This window comes from Tyto alba, unplaced genomic scaffold, assembly GCF_018691265.1.
Source record: "Tyto alba isolate M040663 unplaced genomic scaffold, T.alba_DEE_v4.0 Super-Scaffold_34, whole genome shotgun sequence".
Classification (NCBI taxonomy): Eukaryota; Metazoa; Chordata; class Aves; order Strigiformes; family Tytonidae; genus Tyto; species Tyto alba.
In genome coordinates this window covers 4,292,206-4,306,301 of record NW_024881309.1, presented here as the reverse complement: position 1 = coordinate 4,306,301, position 14,096 = coordinate 4,292,206, and the positions used below count along the sequence as shown (strand labels likewise).

Here is a 14,096-nt window from a genome sequence, read left to right as displayed (position 1 = left end):
TCAGTGGGGAAGATCGAGTTTAATTTTTCTAATGTTTAATGCACTTGATTGAAACTGTCTAGCAAGATGGCTGTCTGCTGTACTTGATGGTCTCTGGTTTCGATTGCAGTGGGACATCTGGCGTGCGCATCTCGCTGCGCAGCTGGTTTTGCTTTGCTGCTCTGAAAATGGGTGCTTTTAGCTTTGGTTTCTGCTGGAAGGAAAAGCTGCCCCCACCCAGCCCAGAGCCGGTTTCAGTTGAATGCGATCTCATTTGTCACTTCTCCAACTCAGGCCTAATATAGAGAAATGCTCAGTGTGGCTTTCCCCCCACTGGTGAAGTTGGCCAAGATAAGATCTACTGCCGATTATGGAGCTGGGTTTCGATCAGGGTTCCACTTTGAATTCAGCTTGTTGGGTGTCTTCCCAGAAACACTTAGTGGAGTCTACGGATGATTAGTGCCCTATAAAAGGTTTTTATTACATGCCATCTCCTCCTTCCCTTTCTTGCAGTGCGTGCTGTATTTATGGAGTTTAAAGATAAATCATCCCAAAACATTGTTCCTCCTTCGAGGGAACCATGAGTGCAGGCACCTCACAGAATACTTCACCTTTAAGCAGGAATGTAAGTATCAGCAATGTAAGGAGGATTTAAATACGTTAGCGTGTTATGACCAGGTGTGGGTCTTAATTTTTGTGCCTGCTATGAGTGGTACCGGTTAGCTCTGGCGCTGTAAAATCCTGTCATCTTTTTTTTTCCTGCATACATCGGTCTTCTGTTTCAGCTCCTGCTAAAAAAAAAAAAAAAACCAAAAACAAAAAAAACAAACCCTAACCCAAATATCTAAGTGCTGTGAAGTACTGAGTGCATGTTGATGTGGCCGCCTGGTTACAAAGAACGAGCATGGATGGAAGAAATGCGAACACATCTTCCCTGTCTTGCTGATGAGCCAGTTGCACGCACCCCCCCCCTCCCTGACTTTCAGGCCCAGCAACATATAATTACTGCCAAATGACTTTCAGCTCCAGATTGTGCAGCTGGGATCAGTGATTACAATTGGAAGCAAATAAAGGATTTGTTCCTCGGTGTTTGCACTAGGGAGAATCATTACCTTTAAGATCATTTTAGTTGAGTTAAAGATAGTTTCGTGCAGCATTTACATATTTTTAAGCCAACGATGACGAAAGGTCAGGGAATGACCCCTCTCCCCTGAGGATGGCAGTCATTCCTCCAAGCAATAAAGAAGGTGTACACCAGCAGCATACAGCTCTTGATTAGGAAATAGTTGCTCAAGAACCTGACCTCAGGAAATAGTTATGGGCAAGGCACAAGTCCGGTCTTTAGCCCTTCAGCTCTGGATGCTGCTGGACAGGATAAGGCTGATGGGTACCAAGGTGCTTACATCTGTTTACTCAGAAATGAGGTGGAAAACACCAGCCAGCGCTCTGCTGGATACTCTACTCATCAGGTGGTGGTAGATGAGCTCCTGTTGAGCTGGGCTCAATTTGAACCAAAGAGCCAGAGGTGATGGGGTGCTTTTCCCCTTCGGAAAACAGAAGATGGTGCCTTTCCACTCCCCGTATCATAGCGTGCAGCTGGAAAAAACTGTTAGTATCTCTCCAGCAAAGCTGGAGGAAAGGTAACCTTTCCATTCATGCACTTTTTTTGCTTTGGACAGAGATGGGTTTTATAGCAGTAACAGGACTTTCTCAAAGATCTGGCTATGTTAACATATTGTTGCCCTGCGAAGGGGCTGCAGGTGCAAGAAGACACGTGCTTCCTCCTGTTCTAACGGGAAGCGTTGGGAGGTATGTCTGAATGTACTTGGAGGCTTGCTGTAAAAGTTAAGCTGCTTTTGGAAAGGCCATGGTATCTCTGTTTAATGTATCGAAACATCCTCTTCACCTCCGTTAAGATGAGGCATCCAGCAGAGATTGTGATCGCTTGTAGCCCTGAAAGATCCTGTGTGGAGATTCATTTAACTGCAGGCATCTTGGTCAAATTCTGACTCAAAGCACTCATGTCCAGCCGAAAAAGCAATTCCTATTTTAAATGATTGTGTAATATTGCTGTGCCAAATTAAACAGCTGCTGCATTTCCCAATGTGTAATCTGCCTAGCAGCTGAGGCTGGTAAGACTCTTCGAGTCTAGAGGTACAGTATGAATGTAGGAAAATGATGGGATGGCTTTATTAGTATCCCAAGTTCTCTATTACAGTGGCAAGCTTCTTTTCTATGTTGATGTTAGCGCAGGTGTTCTGGAAAATAGCTCAAAGGGAGATGAGTATTCTTGACCACGTTGCTGCGAAGCCTTTTTATCTTCATGTCCAACAGGCATTTCTAAGTCAGCATTTTCACTAATACACAGCTACAAAGTTTGACGTGGTGGCCCATAGACATACAGTTTCCATATCACTGTAGGAGTTAGGTTCCTTGGACATTATTTATCAACCCTTTGGCTGACCAAAGCTTTGCTTAATGCTTCTTATATCATGTAGATTTGGATGCATGAATGGTTGCCCCTTTAAAAAATAATAAAAAAAAAAAAAAGTTCTGCTTTCGGCCTGGGCAGTCTTTGTTGTGTAAATGAATTCAATTCTTCCCTCTCTTTCTCCCCCTGCCCCCCACGTTTCTTTCCAGGTCGAATCAAGTATTCGGAGCGAGTGTATGATGCGTGTATGGATACATTTGACTGTCTTCCTCTTGCTGCCCTCTTAAACCAGCAATTTCTGTGTGTTCACGGAGGGCTGTCTCCAGAAATCACGTGTCTAGATGACATTAGGAAAGTAAGTCATCTCCGTGGTCCTTTCACATAGCTTACAATTAATAGTGTGGTTAATGACTTGCTTGATTCCTGCATGGAGTTCCAGGCCGAGGCTCCTGTGCTCTGCATGTCCACACCGTAGGTCTGCTGCAGCTTTCCCCAGCATTGTCCTGATTTTGTGTACGTTTTTCAGTTAGACAGGTTTAAGGAGCCTCCAGCCTTTGGTCCAATGTGTGACCTGCTGTGGTCCGATCCATCAGAGGATTACGGCAATGAGAAAACGTTGGAGCATTTCGCCCACAACACTGTTCGAGGCTGCTCTTATTTCTACAGGTAAGTGGTGTTTTAGGGGGCTCTGGACTAGAGCTTTTTGTCTCCCCTTACACTCAGGTCTGTGGGGAGATAAACTGCTATTCAGATCACTCTGTGGGACTTTACGGTGCACCTGACTCTGAAGTAGTCTTTAGTTGGCTCTAATGCACAAAATCTTGTTTGTTTTTTCACCTCTTGTAATATTGAGCTTTCTTTGGATATGTTGCTCTATGAAATTGTGGTATTGGACAGCAGAGATGCTTCTTTTAGCTGGCAGGGTGCCTTTTGAGTGGTTTTCAGGCATTGGACAGTACCAGGAGCTCTAGGAAATAATCTTTTCCTGTCTAAAAGAAGAGCATTTGTGCTGACAGACCACTTGTAGTCCAGCTGGTAAGGAGGATTTGGCACCAGGGGTCTGTTTAACAGAATGCTTTGCAATTAGTTTTTGAATGATGTAATACATACCGGCCTTGTTTGGGGATGCTGGACACAAATCGAATGGATGCTGCAAGTGGCTGGTTGCTGAAACCAAGACCACGGGTGCGCTGCCTGTTCTCCTTTGCTACGTGCTAATATGTACTTGCTTTTTGTTTTCCAGTTATCCTGCAGTTTGCGAATTTTTGCAGAACAATAGTTTGTTATCTGTAATCCGAGCTCACGAAGCCCAGGATGCTGGGTAAGTGCTGCAGCCTGGGAGCTGAGCAGGCTCTGTCTGCGTTCACGCTCTCCTTAGCAAGACCAGCTGGTTTAACACTTGACCTGTTTTTCAGGTACCGAATGTACAGGAAGAGCCAGACAACAGGCTTTCCGTCATTAATCACAATCTTCTCTGCACCAAATTACCTAGATGTCTATAACAACAAGGGTAAGGCTGGCAAGGTCCAGGGCTCTGCTGCTGTTCGGGTATCAGTACTGTCCTCACGTGCTTAGGAAATCCCTCTCCATCTTCCCTTGCCTTGCCCACTCTGCCCTCTCCTCTGGTTGCATTCCTATGCATGAAATGAAAAAGAGCTTTATATGCTAAACTGGCAGCAGCTGGGGAGCTGGGAGGGGCTGGGTTCTCTGACTCGGAGACTTAATAGATTACTGTGGCAATTAGCTGTCAAGCTATAAAGCCTAGAATAATGCTTTCATTTCCAGCCACGTGACAACTGAGCGCTATTGATGAATGCTGCCATAAAAGAGAAGCTGCAAGTATAGGCAAGCTTTTGACTTCTCTGTGCCCCTACAACCATACAAGTGTGGTGGGGAACTTTCCTCAGCTGTAGGGTTTTTTTTACCCCTCGCTTTGAATCTTGGCTCTGTTCATCGCTTCTGATTTGTATAAATTCTAACAGCTTTATTAAATAGACCTTCACTAGTACAGTAAACTTTAGTAATGGGTAAATTGTAAAAATACTGCTTAGGCATTCTCATTTTGGAGAGCTGGTAGTTTGAGTCTGCATGACTGTAACCTCCTGTTGATCACGAAGTTTCATTAGTGCAGGTACAACTCCCAGAAGTTGGCAGTGCCTGTGGACATGTATTGTCTTTCCTTTTTCTCTCATAGCTGCTGTACTGAAATATGAAAACAATGTCATGAACATCAGGCAGTTCAACTGTTCCCCTCATCCGTACTGGCTTCCAAACTTCATGGATGTCTTCACATGGTCTTTGCCTTTTGTAGGGGAAAAGGGTAAGAGATATTTCTGTTATGAGTTGCCCAGTGACTGGTCATAGTACCCTGAGTGTTAGAAACCTGTCCCACAGGCTGTTAAATGTGTTGGGAGAGTGTTGTAACTCATTAATACTAGATAGCACTGGAAAGCAGCTCAGGTTCAAGGAGAGCTGCATATTTTACTGGGCAAAGTCGTTGTGAAAATAATGGTTGATACCCGTTTTAAAAAGCTTTTACCAATAAAACGACCCTTCCTTGCTCTTTCTGCTTTGCTGGCGGAGCTGATCTTGGGTGGTGTAGCCCCACCTCAGAATTTGGAGACATTTCTCTTGCTCTGGGTTTGCAACAGAGAAATTAAAATCTTCTGTTGGCTTGTGGCCCACCAAAAAGGAAGTATTCACTTCAGTTTAAAGGCTTATTTCGTTCTGAAGGAGGCAAGGCAGCTTAAAATATGACCAAGGCTTTGCCTCACCTTTTCATCAGAAGGGTTTTTACATCTCCCAGTGAGTTTAAAATCCACCCCAGTGTTGTCCGTTTGGAGTATGACTTCAAGGTCTGAAGTGCCAACGTTATTTTGACTTTGAGGAACCAAAGGTTGAATTTCCTCCCCCCCTCCCCGAGATTTTATGTTCTTGGAGCCAGGTGGCCTGTTGTGCGGGTCGGGGTGGGGGAGTGGGACCTTCAGCGAGCCCAGGCTGTTCTGCATGAATGTTGGCACCCCACTCCCCACGTCTGTTTCATCTGTGATGTGCTTGGACTCCATCCACCTCCTTGGCAGAAGGTGTAAAGTATGTCGTCTGCTCTGGGTACTGCTGCGAGGTACCAGCAGTATGCAGCTAAAAGTGTCTTTGGGCTTCCACTTCCAGAGTATAAATGACCTTGAAATCATTTGCTTGTCCAGCTCGTCCTCCAAATACCTCTGCCAAGTGTGTGCACCAGGCCTCTCTAATCTTCCTGTCTGTACTTCTTGCAGTCACAGAAATGCTCGTTAACATCCTCAACATATGCTCCGATGATGAGTTGATTTCAGATGGTGATGAGACGTTGGAAGGTAAAAAAAAAAATGCTGTTACGACCTAGCTGGTAACAGTGAGGGGGTGAGGGTGGGGAAGGTATATGATGGTAGCTCAGGAGTGATCAGCACTGATTTATAGCTGGATGCCCAGTCAGGTTCTCCAGTTCATTTTTGACCAACCCTTGTGCAGTTCTGGGTAGGAAATTTTTTTTTTTTTTTTTTTTTTTTTGCTTTGCTATTCAATCACAGAGAAATTAAATTATATTCACTGCGACAGACGCTTCTTGCCAGCTACTCTGGAGAATGGTTTCCTGCTCCTTACAGAGACTACTTCTCAAGTGGTTATTTTTTATCCCCAATTCAAAATTTTCTGCACCAAAATATCTACCCAGTCTTGTCATCTGTTGCAGTGAACTCCTCAGTAAAGTGGCTTCTTGAGTCACCCCAGAAAAAGTAGAATGTGTTTCTTGGCCCTGGTTTTAAGCTGTGCATGGAGGGGACAAACCAGTTGCTGAGCTGATCTGCAGTTTCTATACCCGGGGGGGGTTGCTGGCGAGCGAGGTGGTGGCCCAGAGGAAGCTGAGGCGCAGCCGTGGGGCGCGCGGCGGGGCCGTGAGCATGGCTGGGGGGCATCCCGGGGGGCCGGGGGAGCTGCCTGTGCAGGTCCGTGTAGGGCGGAGGACAGTCAGTCCCACAGAGAAGCAGAACAAACACCGTTGTGGTACAACAAGGTGCCGCTGCTTCCGTCAACAGGTTGAGACTTTAACCCGCTTCTCCCATTGCATTTCGTTTTTGTTTTTTTTTTTTTTCTTTCTCCCTCCCATGAAAATTAAATTTGTTTCTTCTATCTCTGTCTTCATCTACTTGTTTCTTGGTGTCTCCTCTCCCTGAAGATCACTACATTTCAAGCTATCAGAAAGGTACCCAGCTAGAATTTGCTACAAGCTTAATTTTCACTGCCTGTGCCACCAGATTCCTTGGAGTGGATTTGAATAGCTGACTAGTTGGGCAGTCTCTTCATCCCCTTTCAGTTTTAACATAAGCGCCGTGTGTTTTTTAACCCTTCTGCGTTCCCCCAGGAACTTGAGAAACGGGGTCACGTTTCTATCTGACTTCTGAATGCAGCCACTTAGTGCATGGCTGAGCCATCGGTGCATGTTAGACCTCCGGTTTGGCTTGTACTGTCCTAATGTGTAGTTGGGCCATGTGAGGAATCTCAGCTGAGAGGAGATGTATTTGTTACCTCTTTTACTTTGATTTTTTTTTTTTGTTGTTTCGTTTTCAGTTACCCTCCATGCTTTTCTCTCCTGTTCGGTCTGTATAGCGGAAGGGGAGTTCACATATCTCACTTTGTGTTTGTGTGGGGTCAAAGCAGAGTTGCAAGGCTCCGGCCAGCCGTTCACTGTGCGCGTTGGATGCCAAAGCTGATGCTTGTGTTGACACTCCTCCCCGCGGCGAGCACAGCCCGGTGTCTGCAGTGTTCATCCGCAGTCAGATTCGTCAGTGTTCTGCCTTGCAAAACTGTGTCTACATGGCTGAGTCATTTGTGTTACATCCTGTGTAGTGTGATCAAACCTGGTGAGCTTCGAACGAGACCTACCCGATCCGTTTCCTTTGGTGGTTCTACTCTCTTTAGACCTTTAAGTCCGTGTGTCATCTCGTTGGTGTTGCCCTTCTCACTGCCATCCCGACCGCCATCCTCTCAGCACTGTTCTCTCAAGAGCGTAGCTGTGAATCTGTAAACCATGATTTCTTTTCCTGGAGTCAGGCAGGTGCTTCATATTGACGTTACCTGTGCCTGGAAAGCAGGAAACCTTGGACATGCTGGTGTTTGTTTTTTTCTCTCCCTAAGGTGGGACAACAGTCCGTAAAGAGATCATCAGGAATAAGATTAGAGCCATTGGGAAGATGGCACGTGTCTTCTCGGTTCTTCGGTAAGGAAACAGCGTGTGGTCTGGGGTCTGGGTTTCATTTGGGGTCTGGATAACAGGGGACGTCGGTCAGGGTGCACCAGACAGGCGGAGTCCTCTTGGGGAAAAATCTGAGGAGGCTCTTGCTTCAGAGCAGATGGCAGAGGCTCGAGGTTTCTGTATGCCTGGCGGTCTGACTCTCTCAGAAACCTCCACCTCAAGCACCAGCACCTTTGCCAGCAGAAATGCTGCTGCTGAGGTCTGTTTAGCCCTTTCAGGATGCGTTTGCTGCGCCGTAGCTCTGATGCCCCGTGGCAGAGCGAGCAGAGATGCCGTATTTACGAGGCAGGGTTGCGCTGGGTGCCCAGAAGATCAGGCTGTGATCAGCCTGGGGCAGACTCCGCTTTTCCTGCCTCCCTTCACTCAGTCTCACGTGGACCTAAACGACCGCTGCGTTCATCCCTCGGTAACTGGTTGTGTTCCCTCTTATTTGCAGAGAGGAGAGCGAGAGCGTGCTGACTCTCAAAGGCCTGACTCCCACAGGTACACTGCCCCTGGGAGTGCTCTCAGGGGGGAGGCAGACCCTGCAGACCGGTGAGTACGAATGATCCTCCCCTCCGCAACACTGCACCCCCTTTGCAGCTTTATACCTGGCCCTCAGCTGCCCCAAAAAAAAAAAAAAAAAAAAAAAAGTTTGATCAGTTCCCGTAGGCGTGCTTCAGGGTGCCAGGGGACCCGAGAGATGGTTCAGGCCCACGGGGAGGAAAGATTCAGAAATAGGAAAAAGCAGAAATGTAGGTGGGGATGTGGAGAGGCTTCCAAGACGTCCCTGTATACCCTCGAGGAGGGGAACGCAAGGAAAAAAAAGACAACAAACAGCACCTCGCCTGAAGCATGTGTGTTGCTTTATTATATGTTTCTGCGACAATTTTTATCATTTTTTTCCCTGCTAATGCTGCATGATAAGCATCCTCTGCTTCAACTATCTGCTGCTGTTATGTGATAACATATATATATATATGAATGTAACAGTAAACACACCTGCTTGCTTGTCCTTCGTTAAACAAAACCCCTCCAATTTTGACCCTATGAAACTGTGAATCCCAAGCGGAGGCAGCTTAGATGTAGTTGAAAGAGGGCGATTCTTCCAGGCCTTTGTGGTTCATACTAAGACTTCTCTCAGCTCCCTGGTTTTGATCTGATTTTGGAGGTTTCTTTTCTGCTCTTGCTGGCCTTTGCTCCCTCCCTCAGCAGCTAACTGGTCTTTATTAGTGTGCTGAGAGCAGGACTGAGCGGGCAATCTGCGTGCTTTAAACTCGCAGGGCAGGGAAATTGGCTGATGGTCAGGGAATGAGTTATCATAGTAACATGTGTCCCTAGAGGGAATCCTGTAATCTAGTGTTTTAATCCTTTCCTACCGCCGGCCTTTGAATGCTGGCATCTCACCAGCCTGCTTTCCCCTTCCTATCAGCGCTGGGTAATTTCCTGCAGGCTCAGACGAGGGCTTGTTCGGGGATTGCCTTGCCTTGATTAAATAGTTCACAAGTGAAAAATGTGTAAATATTGCTGCCCGCTCCTGGGGCTGGGGAGGATGTGGTATTGCTCCCAAACCCATAGGTTTCTCTGCCTGCAGAGAAGTATGATTTTTTTTTTTTTTTTCATTTTTTTTTTTCCCCCCCCTTTTTTTATAGCAGCCGTAATGGTTTCTGTCGCCCCAGTTCTGCTGCAGGCATGGGAACAGAGCCTGAGTGGGAAGGCGGCTGCTGCAGCTCGGCTCGAGCAGGCAGCTCGCTCGTGGTGCCTCAGCTTTGCCCCCCAGAGCTGACAGCATCCTGCCACGCTCTCCTGCACCTTCCCCTCTCGGGGTGTCCTCTGAGGGGGCTACTGGGCAGCTTCCCCCCCCCCCCCCCCAGTAAAAAAGCTGACATTTGTGCGTTTTCCCCAAGACGGGACAACCAAGCTAGACCGTTGCTGCTGCTGCCTTACCTGACCCTGCCTGGCACCTCCTCCCGTGGCTGCAGGCTTCCCGCCCCTGCTGCTCTTGGCACCCCGTGCTCCCCTCAGCAGCACCCCGCTTCTCCTGCCCTTCTCACCCTCCTTTCCCCGCCGTGCCTCCTTCCCTCACCCCTTCCCATTCTGCACGTCCCTTTGCGCCGTGCCGTCTGCTCGCGGCAGCCTCCTGGTGTGCTGGGAGCCCGTCTGCTCCGTGAGGAGGGGGGGGGGGGGGCTGCTTCCCTCCCCCCCCGCCTTTTGGGGTGCCTCTGCACCCCGAAAGAAGAGCAGCAATGCTGCAGGTAGCAGCAGCAGGGCCCCTTCCTTCCCTGAGCCTCCTGCCAACCTTTGGCAGCACAGCTTAGCGAAGTCAGCTGAGTAAATGCGGAGCAAAAATGTTCAGCCACAATTCCATTCTTCCTCCGTGGCCCCTCCAGGACCACATGGCCTTTGTATTATGTCCAAAGCAAAAAATCCTCTGGCGTTTTGAGGCTAAAAGCAGGGGATCTGTTCTAGGGAAGGACCTCCTCCCAGATGTTGAGGCAGGGACTACCAAAACTTGGGCAGCTGCTGCAGCAGATTTAAGAAGGGGGACGTTGCTCAGCTTTATGGTGCCTTGTTGCTTGGTAACACTTTTAGGAGGTGGAGCTGAAGCCAAACTGAATTTGAAGCATCAGCCTTTTTTTTTTTTTTTTTCTTTTTTTTTTTTTTTTAATATATATAATTCAAGGCACTGGGAGCAGAGCAACCTGGAATCTGCTGGTGCCTGCCCTCCCCCAGAGGGCAAACCGCCCCTCTCTTCCCCACTGCTCCAAACTCATCCCGTCCCTCGGGGTCACTTCCCTTACTGGTGGTCGGGGCTTTGCTTTGGGGTGAATTCCACATTATTTACCTTCTGAAGGTGGCCAGGGCGCCCTTGTCCCACCAAACTGGGAGCTGGGGGGGGGGTCTAAATGCAGGTGGAGACCCACGGCTCAGTCCAAGACTATCACTGTCCTTGCCGTGGGCTGCCAGCGTGCCCGAGCCCTCCGGTGCCTGCAGCAGAAAGCCATCTCTCCGCTTCTCTGTTTCTTTCCATCGGATTTATCTGTGTGACGAGTCCAGTGGACATGAGGAAAGGAGACTCCCCCGTGTCAGTGCTCAGCAGGCGCTAAACCCGAGGGAGTCCCCTTTCAGCCTTTCCTCTCAAGCTCCTGTCACCTTTTTTTTCCTCTTGCCGGTTGGTTTTGATTACGGTCGTCTCCACTGGGGCGGGGAGGCTGTGGGCTCTGCGTTCACAGCGATGATGTTAGATCACTCACTGTCACTCTTTTTTTTTTTTTTTTTTTTTTTTTTTTTTTTTTTTCTCCTGTCTTCATTTTTGCATGCCACTGTTCTTCTGTATTGCAGCCACAGTAGAAGCGGTAGAGGCACGGGAAGGTATGGCTAGAATCCGGCGAGAGACTCAAATCATCTCTGTGTGTGCGTGCGCTAATTTTAAAGAGCTTTATCAGCCTTATGGAAGCTTTTTACTCTTGCATCACCAGAAGTGGGGGAGGATGGGCCCCTGCTGGGAAGCAAAAAATACACAGTGGGCTGGTTCATGTCTATTTTAGCCTTAATGAGGCTATTGCTTCGTGCAGTACCTTTATTCCAAGAGTGCCCTCTCTCTGGAGCAGCTTGCGCTCTGGTGTCTCAAGACCTCAGTGTTGGGGTCCTGCAATCTGGGCTCGGCTGCCTCGTGGCTGAGTCCGTCCCCTGGGTCACTCAATCTGGAAAAGGCTGCCGGCACGCTTGGTCAAAAGCATCTAGAAAATAACGGATTGCGCGGCTCTGATGTAATCCTGGCCTTCCCCGCAGGTGGGCCGAGGTGGTCCCAGTGTGGAGAGGCAGTTTTCTCCCTGTAGTTCGTGTAGAAGTGACTGATTCACGAGGTTACGGGCTGGGGAGGTTTTCTCCTCAATAGCTCCATTCAGCTGCCGACAAATGGGGCCGTACCTCTGCGTAGAGAACTTTCTGATTGCCAAGGGAAGTTTGTTTGTAAACCAGCCAAGTCCTTGCAAAAAGATTTGGCACAAACCCCTTTTTCCTTAACTTATCTGTAATACAAAGTTAAACATTTGGTCCCTATCATCCCTGCGAGGATGATGCCCTCAGCCTCGGAGCGATGAAACGGAGATACGCCCGCGCTTGGTGGGATTTCATCACTCGTGAGCCTGCCCGGGTGTCTCCTGGTCATGCAAGAAGAGTTGTGTTTGTGATCCGAGGACAAGCTGTTTCCCACTCCTGGTGTTGCAGCGTGTGGTTTGTGTTGGAGTTAAAGCCTTGTGGTGGTGTCTTTGTCGTGTGGTTTTGGTTTTGCCTTTTTTTTTTTTTTTTTAAGTATGGTGTTTTTTCAGCTTTGAGAGTTTCCTGAGATTTCACTGTCTTGGGGACATTGAGCACTTGTCTGGTCTTCAAGTTCCTGCTACTAAAGCGTATTAAAAGAGAATCCATTAGGGAGCAGACACTGCGGTCTGGGTTTTGCTGCCGTGACCGAGCGCGGTTTGACTTCCCGGCTGCGCTGTGCTACCCAAAACTCACCCCCCCGGGCCCCTCCCGTGGTTCCTGGAGCCAGACGTGTGCTTTCTGTCGCCAGGACTCTGTCCTGTACGTGTCTGGCGTGTGCTGAAGGGCTCCCACCCGGGGATCCGCACCCCAGGCTAACGCTTCTTTTTCTCGGCCCTTCTCTCTCCGCAGCCATTCGTGGATTTTCGCCGCAGCACAAGATCCGCAGCTTCGAAGAAGCCAGAGGGCTGGATCGCATCAACGAGCGCATGCCACCACGCAAAGATTCAATGCACTCAGACGGGCCGGTGAACTTGGTAACCTCAACAAACTCTGCGGACAAGAACGGCACGGGGAAGAAAGCCCAGTAACGGTCCGAGCGCCCAATCTGCACCACTAAAGGATCCAAAACTTAATGAATTTTATTTATTTATTATTGGGGTGGGGTGGGGGCAGGGGAGAAACCAACTTCACCTGGAGGCACGTTCATAATCCAGTTTGCATCCATTCTGTAAGAAAGGTGACCATTTTGTAATTTTTTTATTTATGTTCAATATATAAAAAGTCCATCTTTTTTTAATTTAGAAACCAATCTAACTGCTAGTGCATATATGAAGTGTCGTGCTGTACAGCTGACCTCTCCTCCACGAGAGGCAAACCTCTGTGGGGGGATTAAAAGAAACAAAAACAGTCCCAGGCAACTTGGGTCGTTGACTCTGGTACAATTCTAGGTTAGCCTGTGCTTTCAAAAGCAGGTCCTTTCATTGAAGATAGGGTTGGTTTGGTTTTTCTTTTCACAACTGTCTTCTTCCCAGGGTTTGCTGTTGTTTTTCTTCAACTTCTTGCCTACCTGCATCTGCTGCTTTAGCAACTGATTCTGTGGAAGGCGCGTTGCGTGGTGCGACTGGCTGGGATCCCTCCCCCTTCCAGGGCGACACCCAAATAGTCAGGATTAGCTCTAAAGGACTCCAGCGTGTTATACCCATCACAGCACCTTTTCCTTCAGTAATTCAGTTTTATTCCAGTGGAGCCCCAGGCCAAAAAAAAAACAACCTCTTATGTCAGAAGGGGAAGGCAGGCGGGAGAAGCGCTTGCCCCTTGTTGCAGCCCCCTCCCGAAACTTCGCCCCCTTCAGACTCGGTGCTGTACGCCGGAGTTTCTCAGCGGGGGCAGAAATCCCTCCGGGAATCCCTCTGAGTCAGAGCAGAGGAATTATTTCCAGTCTCTAGTGAGCAGGAGGTCTCGGGGGAATCTGCGGGGCCTGAGTTTCGAAAGGCAAAAGGGAGTGATTTATAAAGTGTGGACGGAAAGACACCCACCCACCCACCCCCCCCCTCACATAGTGCGGAGCCCGCGGCACATTCCCCTGCGCCCGGCTCTCCAATCAGCCCTTGCTGATCAGTATGTGAGGGGCGGGGGGGCCAAGGGGGTCTCCCCTAAGCCCCCATCGCCTCCCACTCATCATCCAGCATGCCTCTCCGGGGGGGGGGGGTGGGTGTCTTTCACCTACTGTGGGTTTACCCTGCTAGCCACAGGGGCTGTTCCAAAGGAGCCACGTCGGCCTTTCCCGGCAGCCGGAGGGAGTTTGCCAGCTCGTGATAAAGATTTGGGGAAGGATGGGGGACGGCGCTGCTCGGTTTTGAAGAGATGGGGCTTGTTGGCCGACGGCGAGGCGGGGGGGGGCAGCTTGGCTTAGAAAAACCCCTGGTTTGGGGAGCGTGTGTGTGTGTGTGTGTGTGTGTCCCCCTCCTCGGCGGCAGGGGAGGGAGGATGGTTTCACGGAGGTTGGCAGGTAGAAGAACTGAGTGAGTGGATCTGGCAGAAATTTTGGAAGGGTGTTTGTGGAGTGCTGGAGAGGGAGAGGGCTCCCCCGGTGACGGGAGGGTTTCCGGAGGACGCCCTCTTGGCGGTGTCAGGGGTTTTGAAGCTCGGGTCGGTTCA

The 14,096-nt window shown here is 49.1% G+C and overlaps 1 protein-coding gene across 3 annotated transcripts in view; it reads left to right on the top strand.

Moving 5' to 3' along the window:
• The window catches only part of PPP3CC (protein phosphatase 3 catalytic subunit gamma), a 34,995-nt gene extending 22,139 nt beyond the window's left edge, over nt 1-12,856 (top strand). Inside the window, exons 4-14 of one of the 3 annotated variants that reach the window (XM_042801487.1) lie at nt 493-604; nt 2,620-2,765; nt 2,937-3,076; nt 3,654-3,731; nt 3,826-3,920; nt 4,605-4,730; nt 5,686-5,763; nt 7,580-7,661; nt 8,134-8,231; nt 11,019-11,048; nt 12,348-12,856. In XM_042801487.1, coding sequence (XP_042657421.1) covers nt 493-604; nt 2,620-2,765; nt 2,937-3,076; nt 3,654-3,731; nt 3,826-3,920; nt 4,605-4,730; nt 5,686-5,763; nt 7,580-7,661; nt 8,134-8,231; nt 11,019-11,048; nt 12,348-12,526 — 1,164 coding nt within the window. In that variant the 3' untranslated portion in view covers nt 12,527-12,856. The other 2 variants (XM_042801488.1, XM_042801489.1) reach the window with 2 other exon arrangements.
• Nucleotides 12,857-14,096: the final 1,240 nt, after the last annotated feature.